General features: G+C 45.3%; 1 protein-coding gene across 1 annotated transcript in view; it reads left to right on the plus strand.

The window, feature by feature from the left end:
• The window catches only part of mta2 (metastasis associated 1 family, member 2), a 67,915-nt gene that overhangs the window by 34,157 nt on the left and 18,367 nt on the right, over nt 1–15,391 (plus strand). Inside the window, exons 4-12 of the mRNA XM_063186356.1 lie at nt 3,849–3,966; nt 5,194–5,257; nt 5,647–5,764; nt 8,807–8,909; nt 10,319–10,418; nt 10,872–11,060; nt 13,069–13,143; nt 13,575–13,633; nt 14,093–14,193. Of these exons, the coding sequence (XP_063042426.1) occupies nt 3,849–3,966; nt 5,194–5,257; nt 5,647–5,764; nt 8,807–8,909; nt 10,319–10,418; nt 10,872–11,060; nt 13,069–13,143; nt 13,575–13,633; nt 14,093–14,193 (927 nt within the window). The remainder of the gene's footprint in view (nt 1–3,848; nt 3,967–5,193; nt 5,258–5,646; nt 5,765–8,806; nt 8,910–10,318; nt 10,419–10,871; nt 11,061–13,068; nt 13,144–13,574; nt 13,634–14,092; nt 14,194–15,391) is intronic.

The raw sequence follows: 15,391 nt of genomic DNA on the forward strand, positions 1-15,391 counted from the left end.
CGCAAAAAATGAGCATTCAGTTTCAAAATCAAAGATGTGTGTTTCATTTGTGCAAGAAAAGTGCAAGAAAAGTTACCATCAAGGTTTTTCAAGTAGTAAGGGAAGTCGGTGTACACACATAAGATGAATTGGGACCATCAAACGGTCTGTAATGGCTGATCTCTACAAATCCATACCTGTCAACTTTGAGCTACGAAAAAAAACAGTGACCGGTCGGACAGTGCGTTCTACTCTGCTTTTCACACTTGACAGTCCGCGTGCGAGGCCGGTCCTGAAAGAAATTGTTCTGAGCAATACAGTAGCTGTAACGCCGGTCTAGAGAAATTGTGTTTGCAGTTGCTGCCTCTTGGCTCTGTGGGACAGAGACAGTGTGCAATTTTTTTTGTAACCTTAAGGTCGCACTGTATTTCTTAGAGAAAGGCGGCACTTTAGAACTTGGCGTCTGGAAGCTCCCAAACGTGACATTGGATGTGTGTGTTTGGGGAAAGTAGTTGTGTCCTTGTCACACACACTTCTCTGTGGGCTACTCTGCTGTGTGTGTGTGTGTGTGTGTGTGTGTGTGTGTGTGTGTGTGTGTGTGTGTGTGTGTGTGTGTGTGTGTGTGTGTGTGTGTGTGTGTGTGTGTGTGGGATTGGGCTGTCTCCTCTCTTCCTGCCACCATGGCCACACACATACCCCAGCTCTCTACCCCTAAACCAATGCAGAGACTCTCTGTGCATCCGTGTGTCTGGGTGCGTGCTTGTGCACACAGTATGTTTGTGAGGGAGATGGAGAAACACCCAGTGTCTCTCTCTCTCTCTCTCTCTCTCTCTCGTGAGTTTTCTAGCTGGCACTGTCCTGTTACACAACCACCTGGGCTACCTCCTTCCCTCTCCCTCTCTCTCACACACACACACACCTCTCTTCCCTTATGTCTCTCTAGGCACACACACACACACACGTCTTCCCTTTTCGCTCGCTCGCACGTACGTACGCACGCGCACGCGTACACGCACACATGCGCACACACACAAATATCACCTTCCCCCTCTCTCCCGCCTCTTTCTTAATCTTGGAGCCCATACAGCCTTCCTCTCCCTTCTCCTCCTACCCCCTTCCTCCCCTCCTCCTCTTCCTCCTCCTCTTCCTCCCCCTTGCGTCGTGCTAAGAACAAAAGGCCCTTCATGTGGCCCACGGCATGTGAAGGGTTAACACAGGCTCGCCCGTGCCTTTTGTTAAGGAGGGAAAAGTGTGACCCGCGTGTGTGCGCGCGCTCTAGTCTGTGAGAGAGCGGATACACGCAACCTCACACACGGACATGTATACATTAAGTAAATATGGTAGTGTGACTGTGGCCGTTTGAGTGTGTGTGCGTGTGTGTGCGTGTGTGTGTGCGCGTGTATGTGTGTGTGTGTGTGTGTGCGTGCGTTCCACATGTACTGTATGTATTGAGTAAACATGGTAGAGTAAGAGTGGCATTTTTTTAGTGTGTGTGTGTGTGTGCGTGTGCGTGTGCGTGTGTGTGTGTGTGTGTGTGTGTGTGTGTGTGTGTGTGTGTGTGTGTGTGTGTGTGCGTGTGCGTGTGCGCGCGCGCCTTTCCTCCCTCTCTCTTTCTCTCTGTTAATGTGTGCCTATAAGCAGTGCTGCTTCCTTTTTTTCAAGATGGTGTGTGTGTGTGAGGCTGGCTGTGTGTGTGTGTGTGTGTGTGGGAGGGGTGGTGGTGGTGGTGGTGTTGGTGTTGGTGTGTGGGGGGAGGGGGGTTGATTTGTTACTCAGTGGGGGGATGGGTGCCTCAGGTTTGGCGCACAGGGTTTCCCAGCTTGTCTGGCAGGGACTTGACTCGCCGGCCACGGGGAGAGGGAGGGGAGAGGAGGGGTGGAGAGGGGAGAAGGGAGAGGGGGGTGGGGGGGGTGGGGGTTGGGTGGAGGGGTTAACAGAAAGGGGTGTGGCCTGAGGTCCTGTCCTCGCGCGCGCACACACACACAGACATACAGCAACACACACACACACACACACAGGCGCGCACACACATACACACGCACACACATACAGGGTTTCCCGTGGCTATGTACAGGGGCGGAGTCCTGGGAGAGATGAGGAGAGATAGTCGTCTGGCCCAGTGTTCTAACGCCACTACTACTACTTGCGTGCATTCTTAAAACACACACACACTAAAGCAAGCACACACACACACACACACACACACAGTTCGTATACACACACGACATGCATTGAGACACGCACATGAATACACGCAGTGCTGTACATTAAAACGGACCTATTTCACATGTGCGCGCGCATACACCCCCCCCCCCCCACCCCCCACACACACACACACACACACACACACACACACACACACACACACACTCCCTTTATCTTCCCCTTCCACCTCAGTGTGCTTTAACGACGCTCCGCAGTACTGCTGATTAGATGTATACTGTACTCTACTGTACTGTACTCTACTACTGTACTCTACTGTACTGTACTCTACTGTACAGGATTGACCATGATGGCTGGCTAAGACCTGCATCTAGGTGCACTGTAAAAGTTGCTGTGCTCTTTTAGCCTCTTGTTTTGGGCACACTTTACCTTATGACTATAAGCAATGCTGTTGGGTTTTTTTCCCTCCAAAAACACAACACAAAGATGGGGTTTTCTTTATATATATTTTTTAATCTGTAGTTTTTATTTTTGCTTCCCCTACTACTTCCTGTGTCATTTGTGTCTTAAAATGTCCATGTGGACATTGTGTATTCATGTAAGCTACTTGACACCTTCATTTCCCTCTGAGGATTCCTAGAGTTACACTACTGTACTCTACTCTACTTTACTGTACTCTACTAGCAATGCTGTTTTGTTGCCACCAAAAACACACAACAAAGATGGGGTTTTATTTGTAAAGAAATCGGGCAACAATTTCATGTCAATCAGGAAAGTAGGACCACCAGACGTTGCAAATCACTTACAACATGATTTTCTCCAAAGTGACGTCGTTCTTAATGTGCAGGGAATTTGTTACTCAACTTTTGACTGTTCACACCTGCTGGTTCCCTCCAAAAAAATGGATTTTTTGGTTTATTGAAACAGCACAGAATTGTATGTCAGTGGAAGGTCCACCTCTATCGTGTCGCTCGTATTATCTGCTACATTCATTACATACCTGCAGCTAACCTTAAATAACGGCCGTCCACTCACATATTCTTACCGCTGTTTTTTTATTTGTTTGTATTGTGAAGGGTATAATGGAGTACAAATGAAGGATATAATTGTGTGTAGAATGTGTGGTGTGCTGCATTTTAGGCAAGATTAAAAAGGACCTTTTTTAAATCCTGTTTGAATGTCACTTGCTGTACAGATAGTATTTGAATGTCTCTTTTTATGAAAGTATTAAAATGTTCCCTAATTCATCAACATTAAATATGGATTAGATTCATACTGTGAGAAATGATTGGACGCACTACGTTCGTTGTAATACCTTTTGCCCAGGACATCATACACCTTCGATTCAGTGCATTCGAAGCAGGTGTGTGTTGTACCATATGCATCCATACACGCCTGGGCCAAAGACGTCCAACATGAAATTGTCCTTCTGTGCAACAGATACTTCTTTTTGTTACTGCAAAAAACATGATTTTTTTTCTATTATTTTAAAGGCTTGGCTTTCATGCATTCTCTTGAAAAAGAATTGAAAATCATGTTTTTTACAGTTACAGTAAGCAAACGTATCTGAAGGACAATTTCATGTTGGACGTCTTTGACCCACCTCTGTGTGAAACTTGCAATTGTGTACACTTGCCTGCTTTTTAAAAATGTAGCCTCGCCCCGTAGTAATTGCCTTTTTGTTTGTGTGTGTTTCTCTTGTGTAGGAGACTTTGAGGAAGAGTCGAAACAGCCCTCCATGACAGAACAGCATAAACACCAGCTCAAGCACAGAGAACTCTTCCTCTCACGACAGTTCGAGTCCCTCCCCGCCACGCATATACGGTATACACACACACACACACACACACACACACACACACACACACACACACACACACACACACACACACACACACACACACACACACACACACACACAGGGTAATGGTGTGCACTGATATGGTTTCATTGATGTGTGCATACCTTAACACACACAGTGCAATAATCTACATACAAGAGTCAAATATACAGTATACACATTGGCATTAACTCATAGACTAACACAAATGCACACACACGCGCCCGCACACTCACACTCACGGCTGCGGTTTCATTTAAAGGTCTGATGTCCCCCAAGCTCACATATTAAATGACCTGTGTGGTGTGGACACACACACACACACACACACACACACACACACACACACACACACACACACACACACACACACACACACACACACACACACACACACACACACACACACACGCCAATGTAAATTAGAATTTAGTCGTCCCCTCCAGTAAATGGCTTCTATTACAGGAATTGAACAGTTCCGGCAGGCACGACCACATTAAATGTCAAGCTATTCAAAATTGTGTCTGTACAGTAATAGCAGGACTTCCAAGTCAAACAGTAGGGAGTTTGCCCCTGTTCAATATTTAAAACTGAAGTTTTTGAACCGCTCAATGACGAAGGCAAACACCAGCAGTAGGAGGGGTACACACAAAAGGTCACACTCTTGTTAAATATTTTTAAAATATGTTAATTTTCGCAAACATGATGATGTCCCGCTTATTTGTGTTTCAACTCTACAAATGAAAAAATGGTAAAAGCGGTAACTTAATGTATGTCTTTGTTCTTGCATAACTCTCGAAAATTCACTGTCATGTATAACTCCTGGACCTTTTGTATTGTTATAGTAATGTTTAGATGTCCTACAAATGTGAGTGTATTTGATTCATCAGTGAGTCCAAAGCCGTTTGTGTTGTATTACATTCCACTTAGCTGACGCTTTCATTTTATTCAAAGCGACTTACAGTCGTTATTTTTCAGGGTATTGGTTACAGTCCCTGGAGCAATGTGGGGTTAGGTGCCTTGCTCAAGGGCACTTCAGCCATGGATGGAGATGTAGGAGAGGTCAGGGGGGATTCGACCTGCAACCCCTAGATTGAAAGACCAACTCTCTAACCACTAGGCCACGGCTGCCTGTTGGTTGTATATACGTAATTAAGTAATTATGAGCTTCACTAATGATTCTTCCCCTCTTCCTTCATTCCATTCTGCAGGGGGAAATGTAATGTCACTCTGCTGAACGAGACGGACGTTTTAACAGGCTACCTAGACAGAGAGGTAAACACACACACACACACACACACACACACTTGATTACTTTTATTTGGACCCAAGAGACAAGCATTAAGGTACAAGATCCAAATATTTTAGAATAGGCTATTGAAAGGCTGGCAGATTTTACGCACACACACACACACACACACACACACACACACACCTACACACACACCTACACACACCACACCTACGCGCACGTGCACACACACACACACACACACACACACACACACACACACACACACACACACACACACACACACACCTAAATTCATAAAGTATTAATATTTACCAGCACCCACTTTGTGACGTGATGGAGATTGAGAGAAGTGATGTGTGCGATTGTATCATATCTTCTTTGTGTGTGTGTGTACGCGTGTGTTCCCCAGGACTGCTTCTTCTACTCGCTGGTGTTTGACCCTGTGCAGAAGACGCTGTTGGCTGACCAGGGGGAGATCCGCGTGGGATCCAAATACCAGGCCGAGATCCCAGACAAACTCCCAGAGGGTCAGTAGACACATACACACACACACACCACACACACGTTCGTTGGTTCGTTCGTTCATTCATTCATGCATTCATGCATTTATTTCTTTATCCATCATTAGAATCTGTAGAGGATCTCTACACTTTGTTCAGTTAATTTGTTTGTTGTTGATGATGATGTTGTGTTTGTTTGTTTATGTACAACAAGCACACTTGCACGCCAAGTTTAAACGAAACCTAAATGCTGAGTGGCGCACCTTCTAGTTTACTTTGAGCTCTCTGTAGTAATTCTGGATAGTATTTGTCGTTTTCACATGCTAATTATTCCATTATGTGTAATTGTTGAAAGTCGAAATCAGGTTAATTGTCAATCAATTGAAAACTGGCGATCTTGTATGGCGTTAATTCGAAGGGGGAAAAAAGACTCACTAAACGAATTAGTAGATTATTTTGAAAGATTATCCCATAAGTACATACAGGTTCTTGCTCATCCTTCAGGTATAGCTCTGGTTCTTCGAAAGGGACAGAGACCCCCCCCCTGCTTTAAGGGTCCTCTTGGGTCAACACTCAACCCGTGACCCCTCATTGAAGCCCTCCTGAAAAAAACCCGTTCAAGGGGGTCAAAGTTCAGGAGCTTTGAAACGACAACCAGAAGCCTCCAACCCACCCACCCACCCCACTTTCTCTAGCCAATCAGAGTGGGTTCTTAGCTGAGTGACAGCAGCTCGTGCCAATCAGCCGGCAGGCGTAAAGTGCTGAGCCAGCATGACTGCTCTTAACCCCCGTCTCCCTCCCTGCACTACCTAGACTTAGTGGTGCAGCCAGTGTTGCCAGATTGGGCGGTTACCCGCCCAATTGGGCTACTTGGTATGGCCGTCTGCGGGTAAAAACGGGAAACAGGAAAAATTGGCCATTTGGCGTTTTTTCTGCCCTTTTTGGGCCCATAGAAACCAATGCAATTTGTTGAAATTGGCCAGAATTTAGCGCATTTTTGCGTTTTTTGAGAACCTTTTTGAGCGGGATTTGATCAGACACATCTGGCAACACTGGGTGCAGCGAGCGAGCGCCTGCTCAAGCACTGAGTAATATGACGTTGGCTGCGTAGTGTAAAGACGGGCCCCAGTCAAAACCTGACTCATCACTTATCCACACGCCATACCTGGCACGCAATTTAGTGTGTGCACATATGTAGTGTTCACATGGGTCAATGACGTTTTAGTAGGAGCACACCTCAGGGTGGTGTCTCCACAGCTAATGCAGCTATTGTATGGATTATGGAGTATGGAGGTTTTTTTTTGACTCATCACTTATCCACACGCCATACCTGTCACGCAATTTCGTGTGTGCGCATATGGTATGTGCACGTTTAGTGTACACATGGGTCAGTGACGTGTTAGTAGTTAGCACACGTCAGGGTGTTGTCTCCACAGCTAAGGGCACTATCATATGGATTAAATGGGGGTCTGTTTTAGTGGACTGTGTGTGTTTGTCTGTGTGTCTCTGCGTCTCTCTGCCTCTGTACGGCCTCTGCCTCTGCCTCTGTGCGTCATTCGTAACTGCTATATTAGAAGGACCTGTAAGCTGTGTTCACCCCCCACACACACACACACACACACACAAAATATTTGGACTATTTGTTTCCTTGCATGTGGTTTTATTTGAATTGTGTTCATCATGATGGCATGTGGCTGTCCGTCCATAGCCTCCAACGCGATGAGTCACCTTATTTCCCTCCTTCGCCTTTTTCTTCTCTCACGCCACCCCACCCCCCTCTCCCCTTTTCTGTCACTTGCTCTCTCTCCCTTTCTCCTTCATTTGCTCTTCTGCGCTCATCCTGTCGGTCCTTGCTTCCCTTAGTCATGCTCTCCTCTCCTTTCCTCTTCACCCTTCTCTTGCTGTCCAGCCTCTCCCCGCATATCTCCCCTCCTCAATTATTTTACTCTCCTCACATTTTTTCCTCTCCTCTGCTCTCCAGTCCTCTCCTCGCTTCTCCATCTCCTTGTCCTCTCCTCTCCTCACTTTCTCTTCTCTCCTCTCCTCCTCTCCTCTCCTCTCCTCTCATATCCCACTCTCCTCTCCTCTCCTCTCATATCCCCCTCTCCTCTCCTCTCCTCTCATGTCCTCTCCTCTCCTCTCCTCTCATGTCCTCTCCTCTCCTCTCCTCATCTCCTTTTCGTCTCCACTCCTGTCCTCCTGTGCCATCCTAAGCACTGTCTATTTATGGTACTGTGTGTGTGTGTGTGTGTGTGTGTGTGTGTGTGTGTGTGTGTGTGTGTGTGTGCTGTGTGTGTGTGTGTGTGTGTGTGTGTGTGTGTGTGTGTGTGTGTGTGTGTGTGTGTGTGTGTGTGTGTGTGTGTGTGTGTGTGTGTGTGTGTGTGTTTTAAGATGCAATAACATTCATTTTGCCCGAAGCTGTTTAGGACTAATGACGAGTACAGTGGCCATGAAACTAAGTCTCAGTGTGTTATGGGCTCTTCCATTCAGATATGCCCATTCATCGGGCCATTGTAGAACTACTGTAGAGCTCGTACGTACATTGTAATGGTCTACTCAAAGTACATGAAAGCGAGACCTAGGGTGGTATGCTCTGTGGGATGTGTGTGCACGCACACACCTGCACAAGCAGACACACGGCATGATGTGTGCAAGGTCCAAATAAAACATAATGCTGTTCGACTGTGTGATGGAGTAGTTGTTTTTTCTTCCCACGTGCCACTTGCAATATATGATATGTGATAAACATATTTCTTATGTGACTGGTTTCTGTGCATCCATCCATCCGTCCATCTAGGGCTGGGCGGTATACCGTTAAAATTTTTTTATTATTCCAAAACGGAATTTTAATGAAATTTCAGTCTTTTTTCAGAAACATTGAGATGTGGGGGAAAATTGCCGCTTATTAAAAAAAAAATGTGCGGAGAACCGTGATATCAATTTTCATCAAGAAAACCGTGATACACATTTTTTCCAGAACGCCCAGCCCTACGTCCATCCATCCATCCATCAATGTATCCATCTAATTTGTCCATCCATCCTAATTGTGTTGTGTGTCCTCCCCACCAGGCGAGTCGGACAGTCGTGTGCAGGAGAAGCTGGAGACTAAAGTGTGGGACCCCAACAACCAGCTGAAGGACTCGCAGATAGACCAGTTCCTAGTGGTGGCACGGTGAGTGGGTGTCTGTCTGTCTGTCTGTCTGTCTGTCTGTCTGTCTGTCTGTCTGTCTGTCTGTCTGTCTGTCTGTCTGTCTGTCTGTGTGCCCCCTTCCACCAGTTTAAACCCCTTTGTCACCTCACACGGTTGAAATTCTACCTGGCACATTTTAACTGTATGTGCCCCAGAAGCAACCAGAGCGACGGAAGTCTCTATGGAGGGCGATCTGAGCAACCGTAGTGATGGCGGCGGAGGGCTGTGTGTTTTGCCATTTGAGCCTCATATACTGTAAATGCAACACCTCAAATACTAACTAGCGGGTCTGTTGATGGAGCAAAGCTAAAACGCTGTAACATTTAATTTTTAAAGGTCATTAGGTTAACTATGAGAGCAATTTCAACTGATTTTGCTTTCACCAATTCAAACGCAAAGCAGTTATTTATGGAAATTAACAACAGCAAAAAACGTGATTTTTTTTGTAAATGGATGTATATCTTCATATGAACCCAGCCAGGACATGATCACAGATTGTGACCGTTTCCATAGAGACCCGTGCCCCCCTCTAACCACCCCCACTGTCTCCCCACTTTCCCCCCCATCCCCAACCCCCCCTTTCTCCCTCCCACCCCTTTTGTCACAGATGCCGTCTGGGCTGAATCAAGAAGCCTTTTAAAACGTGTTCATTCCTTCCTTTTCTTTGCCCCTGCTGTGGGATTGTTATTAATTGGATAACATCACCTCCTCCCACTCCACTGTACGCCTTATGACTGACCCAGGAAAAATCTCACCCATGAAAACACTATTACTGAGAGAAATAATAGGGGTAAAAAAAACATAATGTGTTCATCAGCATTGGCTGCCCGCATCTCTGTTTAATTGCGGTCTGTGCTCTTGGTTTGCTCCCCCTGAACTCGTCCCCCGTGACCACTGTGGAGCCGCAGCTGCCCCCTTGTGGCAAGATATGGAATAGTCACAAATGAACAACCAGCCTGACGGAGAAATAAACTAACTAGTTGAACTGTTGAACTGAATAGTCTCTTTCAAACCTTAGTTGCATGCATTATACATGTATTGCTGTATTCTTCTGATTGTAATGACGGCGATCTAAAAGAAACAAATAACTGAAGTAGATCCTGGATGTTGCAAATGTATGCATTCCGTTGCAAATGTATGGGGTTTATCCATTTGTCTGAGGGCTATGTGGACATTGGCAAGATTAGAAACAAAAACAAACATATAGGAGCCCTGCATATTCTATTGTACTCTATACACTAATTAACCTGTGTGTGTGTGTGTGTGTGTGTGTGTGTGTGTGTGTGTGTGTGTGTGTGTGTGTGTGTGTGTGTGTGTGTGTGTGTGTGTGTGTGTGTGTGTGTGTGTGTGTGTGTGTGTGTGTGTGTGTGTGTGTGTTTGTTGTCCCACAGGGCTGTGGGGACGTTTGCGCGAGCTCTGGACTGCAGCAGTTCCATCCGCCAGCCCAGCCTGCACATGAGCGCCGCCGCCGCATCACGGGACATCACACTGGTGAGACACACACACAGGGACAAACACACACACACACCACTCATGTACACTTTCTAATCTTTTTTTAATCCAATGTACTCGCATGATCTAACCTCTCACTGTTTATAACTGTGAGACTCCTACAATGGATCCCCCATCCAGTTCATGTTTCTTTATCTCTTAGTCTCTCTCTCTCTCTCCTCCCTCCCCCCTCTCCACTCCAGTTCCATGCAATGGACCCTCTTCAGTAGACCGGCTATGACCTGGCCAAGGCCATGGCCACTCCACATGTTCAAGTGTATTGTTAACGTTTCTCTCTCTCTCTCCCTTCCGCTGTTCTCTCTCTCTCTCTCTCTCTCCCTCTCTCTCTCTCTCTCTCTCCCTCTCTCCCTCTCTCCCTCTCTCTCTCTCTCTCTCTCTCTCTCTCTCTCTCTCTCTCTCTCTCTCTCTCTCTCCTACCACCCTCCCCTTCAGTTCCATGCGATGGACACCCTCCAGAAGAACGGCTATGACCTGGCCAAGGCCATGTCGACGCTGGTGCCGCAGGGGGGCCCGGTGCTGTGCCGGGACGAGATGGAGGAGTGGAGCGCCTCGGAGGCCATGCTGTTCGAGGAGGCCCTGGAGAAGTACGGCAAGGACTTCAACGACATACGCCAGGACTTTGTGAGTAGTGGAGGAGTGGAGAAAGACACACACACACACACACACACACACACACACACACACACACACACACACACACACACACACACACACACACACACACACTAGGGGATGACAATTTTCAGGAATTTGATGGGAGTCAAAATTTTAAAAATAAACGGGAGCGGGAATAAAAATGAGCGGGAATGCCACTTATTTTTTCTTTAAAAAAACAAACAAAAAAGCCTTGTTTTTTGACGAAACGGGAGTTGGGTTGATTTTGAGTGGAAGTGGGCAGGATTGGGAGACATTCTTTTCAAGAGTGGACGGGATGGGATTTGTTTCTTTCACTCCCGTCCGGGAAGGATATTTTTTTCCTGAGACGGGGATGGGACAGGAGTGAAAATCCACTCCTGTGTCATGCTCTAACACACACACACACACACACACACACACACACACACACACACACACACACACACACACACACAATACCTGGCTATTCATTTTCATGAAACTTAAATTCCATTGTGCAGGCATACACAGACATGGACATGCAGAAGCACACATACACGGATAGGCAGAATTGCACAAAATATTCTATAATTTACATATTCTTTTATTACCGTATTTTCCGGACCATAAGACGCATATAAAATCATAAAATATTGTCAAAAACTGCCAGAGCGTCTTATGAGCCAGTGCGTCCAATGTGTGAAAAAAATCATGGCCGCGAGACTCTGTCGATATTTTAGAACGACTTTTGGGGAATAGGGTCTGCACGTTATGAAAAAATACTACCAGTAATCAAGAGTGTCGCGGGGTGGGCTGTGTACAGTAGCCAGGTTACAATGGCACCAGAATGACGTCTCTCTCTCTCTCTCTCTCTCTCTCTCTCTCTCTCTCTCTCTCTCTCTCTCCCTCGTGCACGCATTGCAAGCTGTTGCATATTTTTTGCTCGATGCAGTTATGGCGTACGCGCTCTCATTGACATGTTCGTGTGCATGGTTGCATGCATTCGCAAGACGTTATTGCAGTAAAGCGTGTGAAAAGCGTGGAAGGGCCGTTGACTGGTATTTCAGTGTCCTTGACTGAAACAAGTTGCAAGACTCCACACTTCAACATCCTTTGCGATCGGCACAACAGTGATTCTTATCAGAAAGCTACTGTGCCTACGCACGCACAGACCCTATAGTTCAATTACAAACATTAAAGAACATTGAAAAAAGATCAGACAACAACCGTCCGGTAGGTTTGAAAGCGGAGTTGAGAAGTTCCGCGAAAATGCATCGTCACGTCAGAGAAAGATGTTTGCTACTGAGCGACAGCACTACCACTATTTCATGACTGCCTTAACGTCTTCGTCATGGATGAATGGGCAACAATATTTTATCCAGCCAGGATTGCACTGAAAAGTAGGCTACTCCTGTTAAAAAAGGGCACGGGTGTCCGTCCGACGCTGTGCCTGTGTGTATGTATGTGTGTGTGGGAGGGAGGGAGAGACGCGAAGCAGAGGAGAGATAAAGGTCGTGACTCCTGAAATAGCAGGCAATTCTTTTTCAATGTTCTTTGAAAAAACATGCGTAAAATTCAGTGATGGCTTCATGTCATACTTTAAGAAACTGCTCAAACTCTAAGTTGTGGTATTCAGCAACGTTTGATATTGCGTGTATTCGGCTACGCATGTTATTTTTTTGTGCATTCTTAACAACAACAGCATTAGTTATGAAATTATGAAATTAGTTATGAAGTGCGTCCTATGATGCAGTGCGCCCTGTGTGTGAAAAAAGTCACGGTCCTTGGTAGTGCGTCTTTTAACCCATTGCGTCTTTTGGTCCCAAAAATACGGTATTTGTTATGGAAATGTACATTTTTTATTCAGGAAATGATCCTGGTTCCATGAGTTGTTTTGAAGCAATGCTGCTTAAACGTGTCACTTTTTTGCCATCTAAATACCGTCCAATATTAGCCTCTGCCATTCAGCAACACACAATGCTTATATTATTGCCATTTTATTTGTCTTCACCAGTTGCCATGGAAGTCTTTGGCCAGTGTTGTCCAGTTCTACTACATGTGGAAGACCACCGATCGCTACATTCAACAGGTAACATTTTCATAAAGTCCCCTCCCCCCTTTTAACATCCTTAACAATGTAGTGAGATGTAATGTGTTCATGTGCTGTTCCCAGACCACCCAGTTGTCATCATGAGCTTTACGATTCTGTCACATCAATTACAGACTATTTGAAGTTCTGTTGCTGAGTGTTTCAAAAAAGAAAGAATTTTATTTGTATATCACATGATTTGATATATAACATGTTTTTTGTCTTTAACTGATGCCAAGATGTGTGACATTTTAAAATTTGCTGCGTATTAATCAGACTATTTGAAGTTCTGTTGCTGAGTGTTCTTTGTTAAAGAAGCATACATATTTGATGTATAACATGATTTTTTTTTGTCTTTAACTGAAGCTAATGTGTGTTATTTTAAGTTTCGCTGTGCATTAATCTGATTTGGTTGCTGTGTGTGTTTGCAGAAACGACTAAAGGCAGCGGAGGCTGACAGCAAGCTGAAGCAAGTTTACATCCCCACCTAGTGAGTCCAACGCCACAGCACATCTAATCCTACACCACAGAATATCACACAACTAACCCGACTCTCGCCAGACCCTTGTGTATTTTCTGCTCAGCTTTAGTCAAAATTAGCCAGACCCAGTCAAAATTTAAGCACAGTGGAGAAGGGAATATTTTCTTTTTTTGTTTTTTGGGGGGCTTTTTGGGCTTTATTTAGATAGGACAGTTGAAGAGATGACAGGAAGTACGTAGAAGAAAGCGATGGGGTAGGGTTTGGAAATGACCCAGGCAGGACTCGAACCCGGGTCGCCCCCTTATGGTACGGTGTGTTAACGCGCTGCGCCACAGCACCCCGAGAAGGGAATATTTTCAACATTTTGTTGTGCTTTTCGCTTAACAAGAAGTTTTGTGCATTTTCAAATTGTTGTTCTGTTTTTTTTTGTTTTTTTTTTCTAACTCTGTACATTTCTCCCCCCTGCAGCACCAAACCCAACCCCAACCAGATCATGGCTCCTGGCAGCAAGCCCGGCATGAACGGAGCAGCCGGCTTCCAGAAAGGACTCAGCTGCGAAAGCTGTCACAGTAAGTGTGTGTGCGTGTGCGTGCGTGCGTGCGTGCGTGCGTGCATGCGTGCGTGTGCATGTATATGTCTTGATGCTTTGATAGAACCTGTGTTAACCCAGTAAAACCATTTATTCATCGTAACATCGTAGACAGGTCATTTTAGGGACCCATTAGGCAGGGATTAAAGTTTTCCGTCGCTATGACGGATTTCCGTCAACTGGATTTTCGTTTGGACGGATTTCCGTCCTTCATGTCAATTAATTTTCAATTTTTACTTTCCAACTGAACTCAAATCGAGAGCACTCCTGGTCATGAGAAGGCGAGGAAAGGTGTGCTTGGTGTACGGATTTAGTTATACACGCCACCACAACAGATTCACTCAGTAGTTTTGAGCCATCATCTTCTGTGTTCCAATAAAAAAAAAAAGTACACGAGCGGTCAACAAATCAGTTGCGGCGCAGCGCGAGACATTAAAAAAACAAATGGCCAACATTGTTGCTGATGGCAGAAAAGAAAATAAGTGTAATACTATGTCTTTAAAGTGCAATGACCATCATTAAACGAGTTGGATATTCCAATATAGGCTAATAATAATGCATATGCATGGAATGCATAGCTGGAAGAAGGTAGGACACGTATGTTTCCATTATCATTGCACCTGCCGTGGTGGATAGTTAGAAAAAAAAAAGAATAGTTTACTTCGACTGCGCATGATGTCCTTTTCATGAAGGGTTTTCCTTTTAAGCATTGTGACTTTTACTAACATTATTCATAGCCAATGAAACGGCTATCATTGGCAGCTAGCTAGGATATACCATGCGTTTCATCCTCAAAGTTTAGCGCGTTTGACTAGCTACGTGTAGAACTAGCTCTAGTTGTCTTTCTGACAATTTACAGTCTCACCTGTAATCATAGCATATTAACTTTGTTGTTGTCGATATATATTTAAGAAATAAGTTAAAAATGGGTTGCATTTTACAGGGGTCACGGAGGCTATCCCTGGCAGAGCCAATATTTTATGTCTTGTTCTGGGAAGCAGTGTTCTGATGGGTGGACTCATGGTCAATAAATGCCGTTTCGGTGTTTTGTTTCACTTTCAAGGCTTGTTGTAGGCTACTGTGTGATGCTATTTTTGCTAACTGGAATAGTGTGCAGCAACAGTTGTGTGTGTGCTTGTTTTTGAGTGGCTCAACGTCTGTGCCCATCTTCTCGGACT

Source organism: Engraulis encrasicolus, chromosome 21 (assembly GCF_034702125.1).
Source record: "Engraulis encrasicolus isolate BLACKSEA-1 chromosome 21, IST_EnEncr_1.0, whole genome shotgun sequence".
Taxonomy (NCBI): Eukaryota; Metazoa; Chordata; class Actinopteri; order Clupeiformes; family Engraulidae; genus Engraulis; species Engraulis encrasicolus.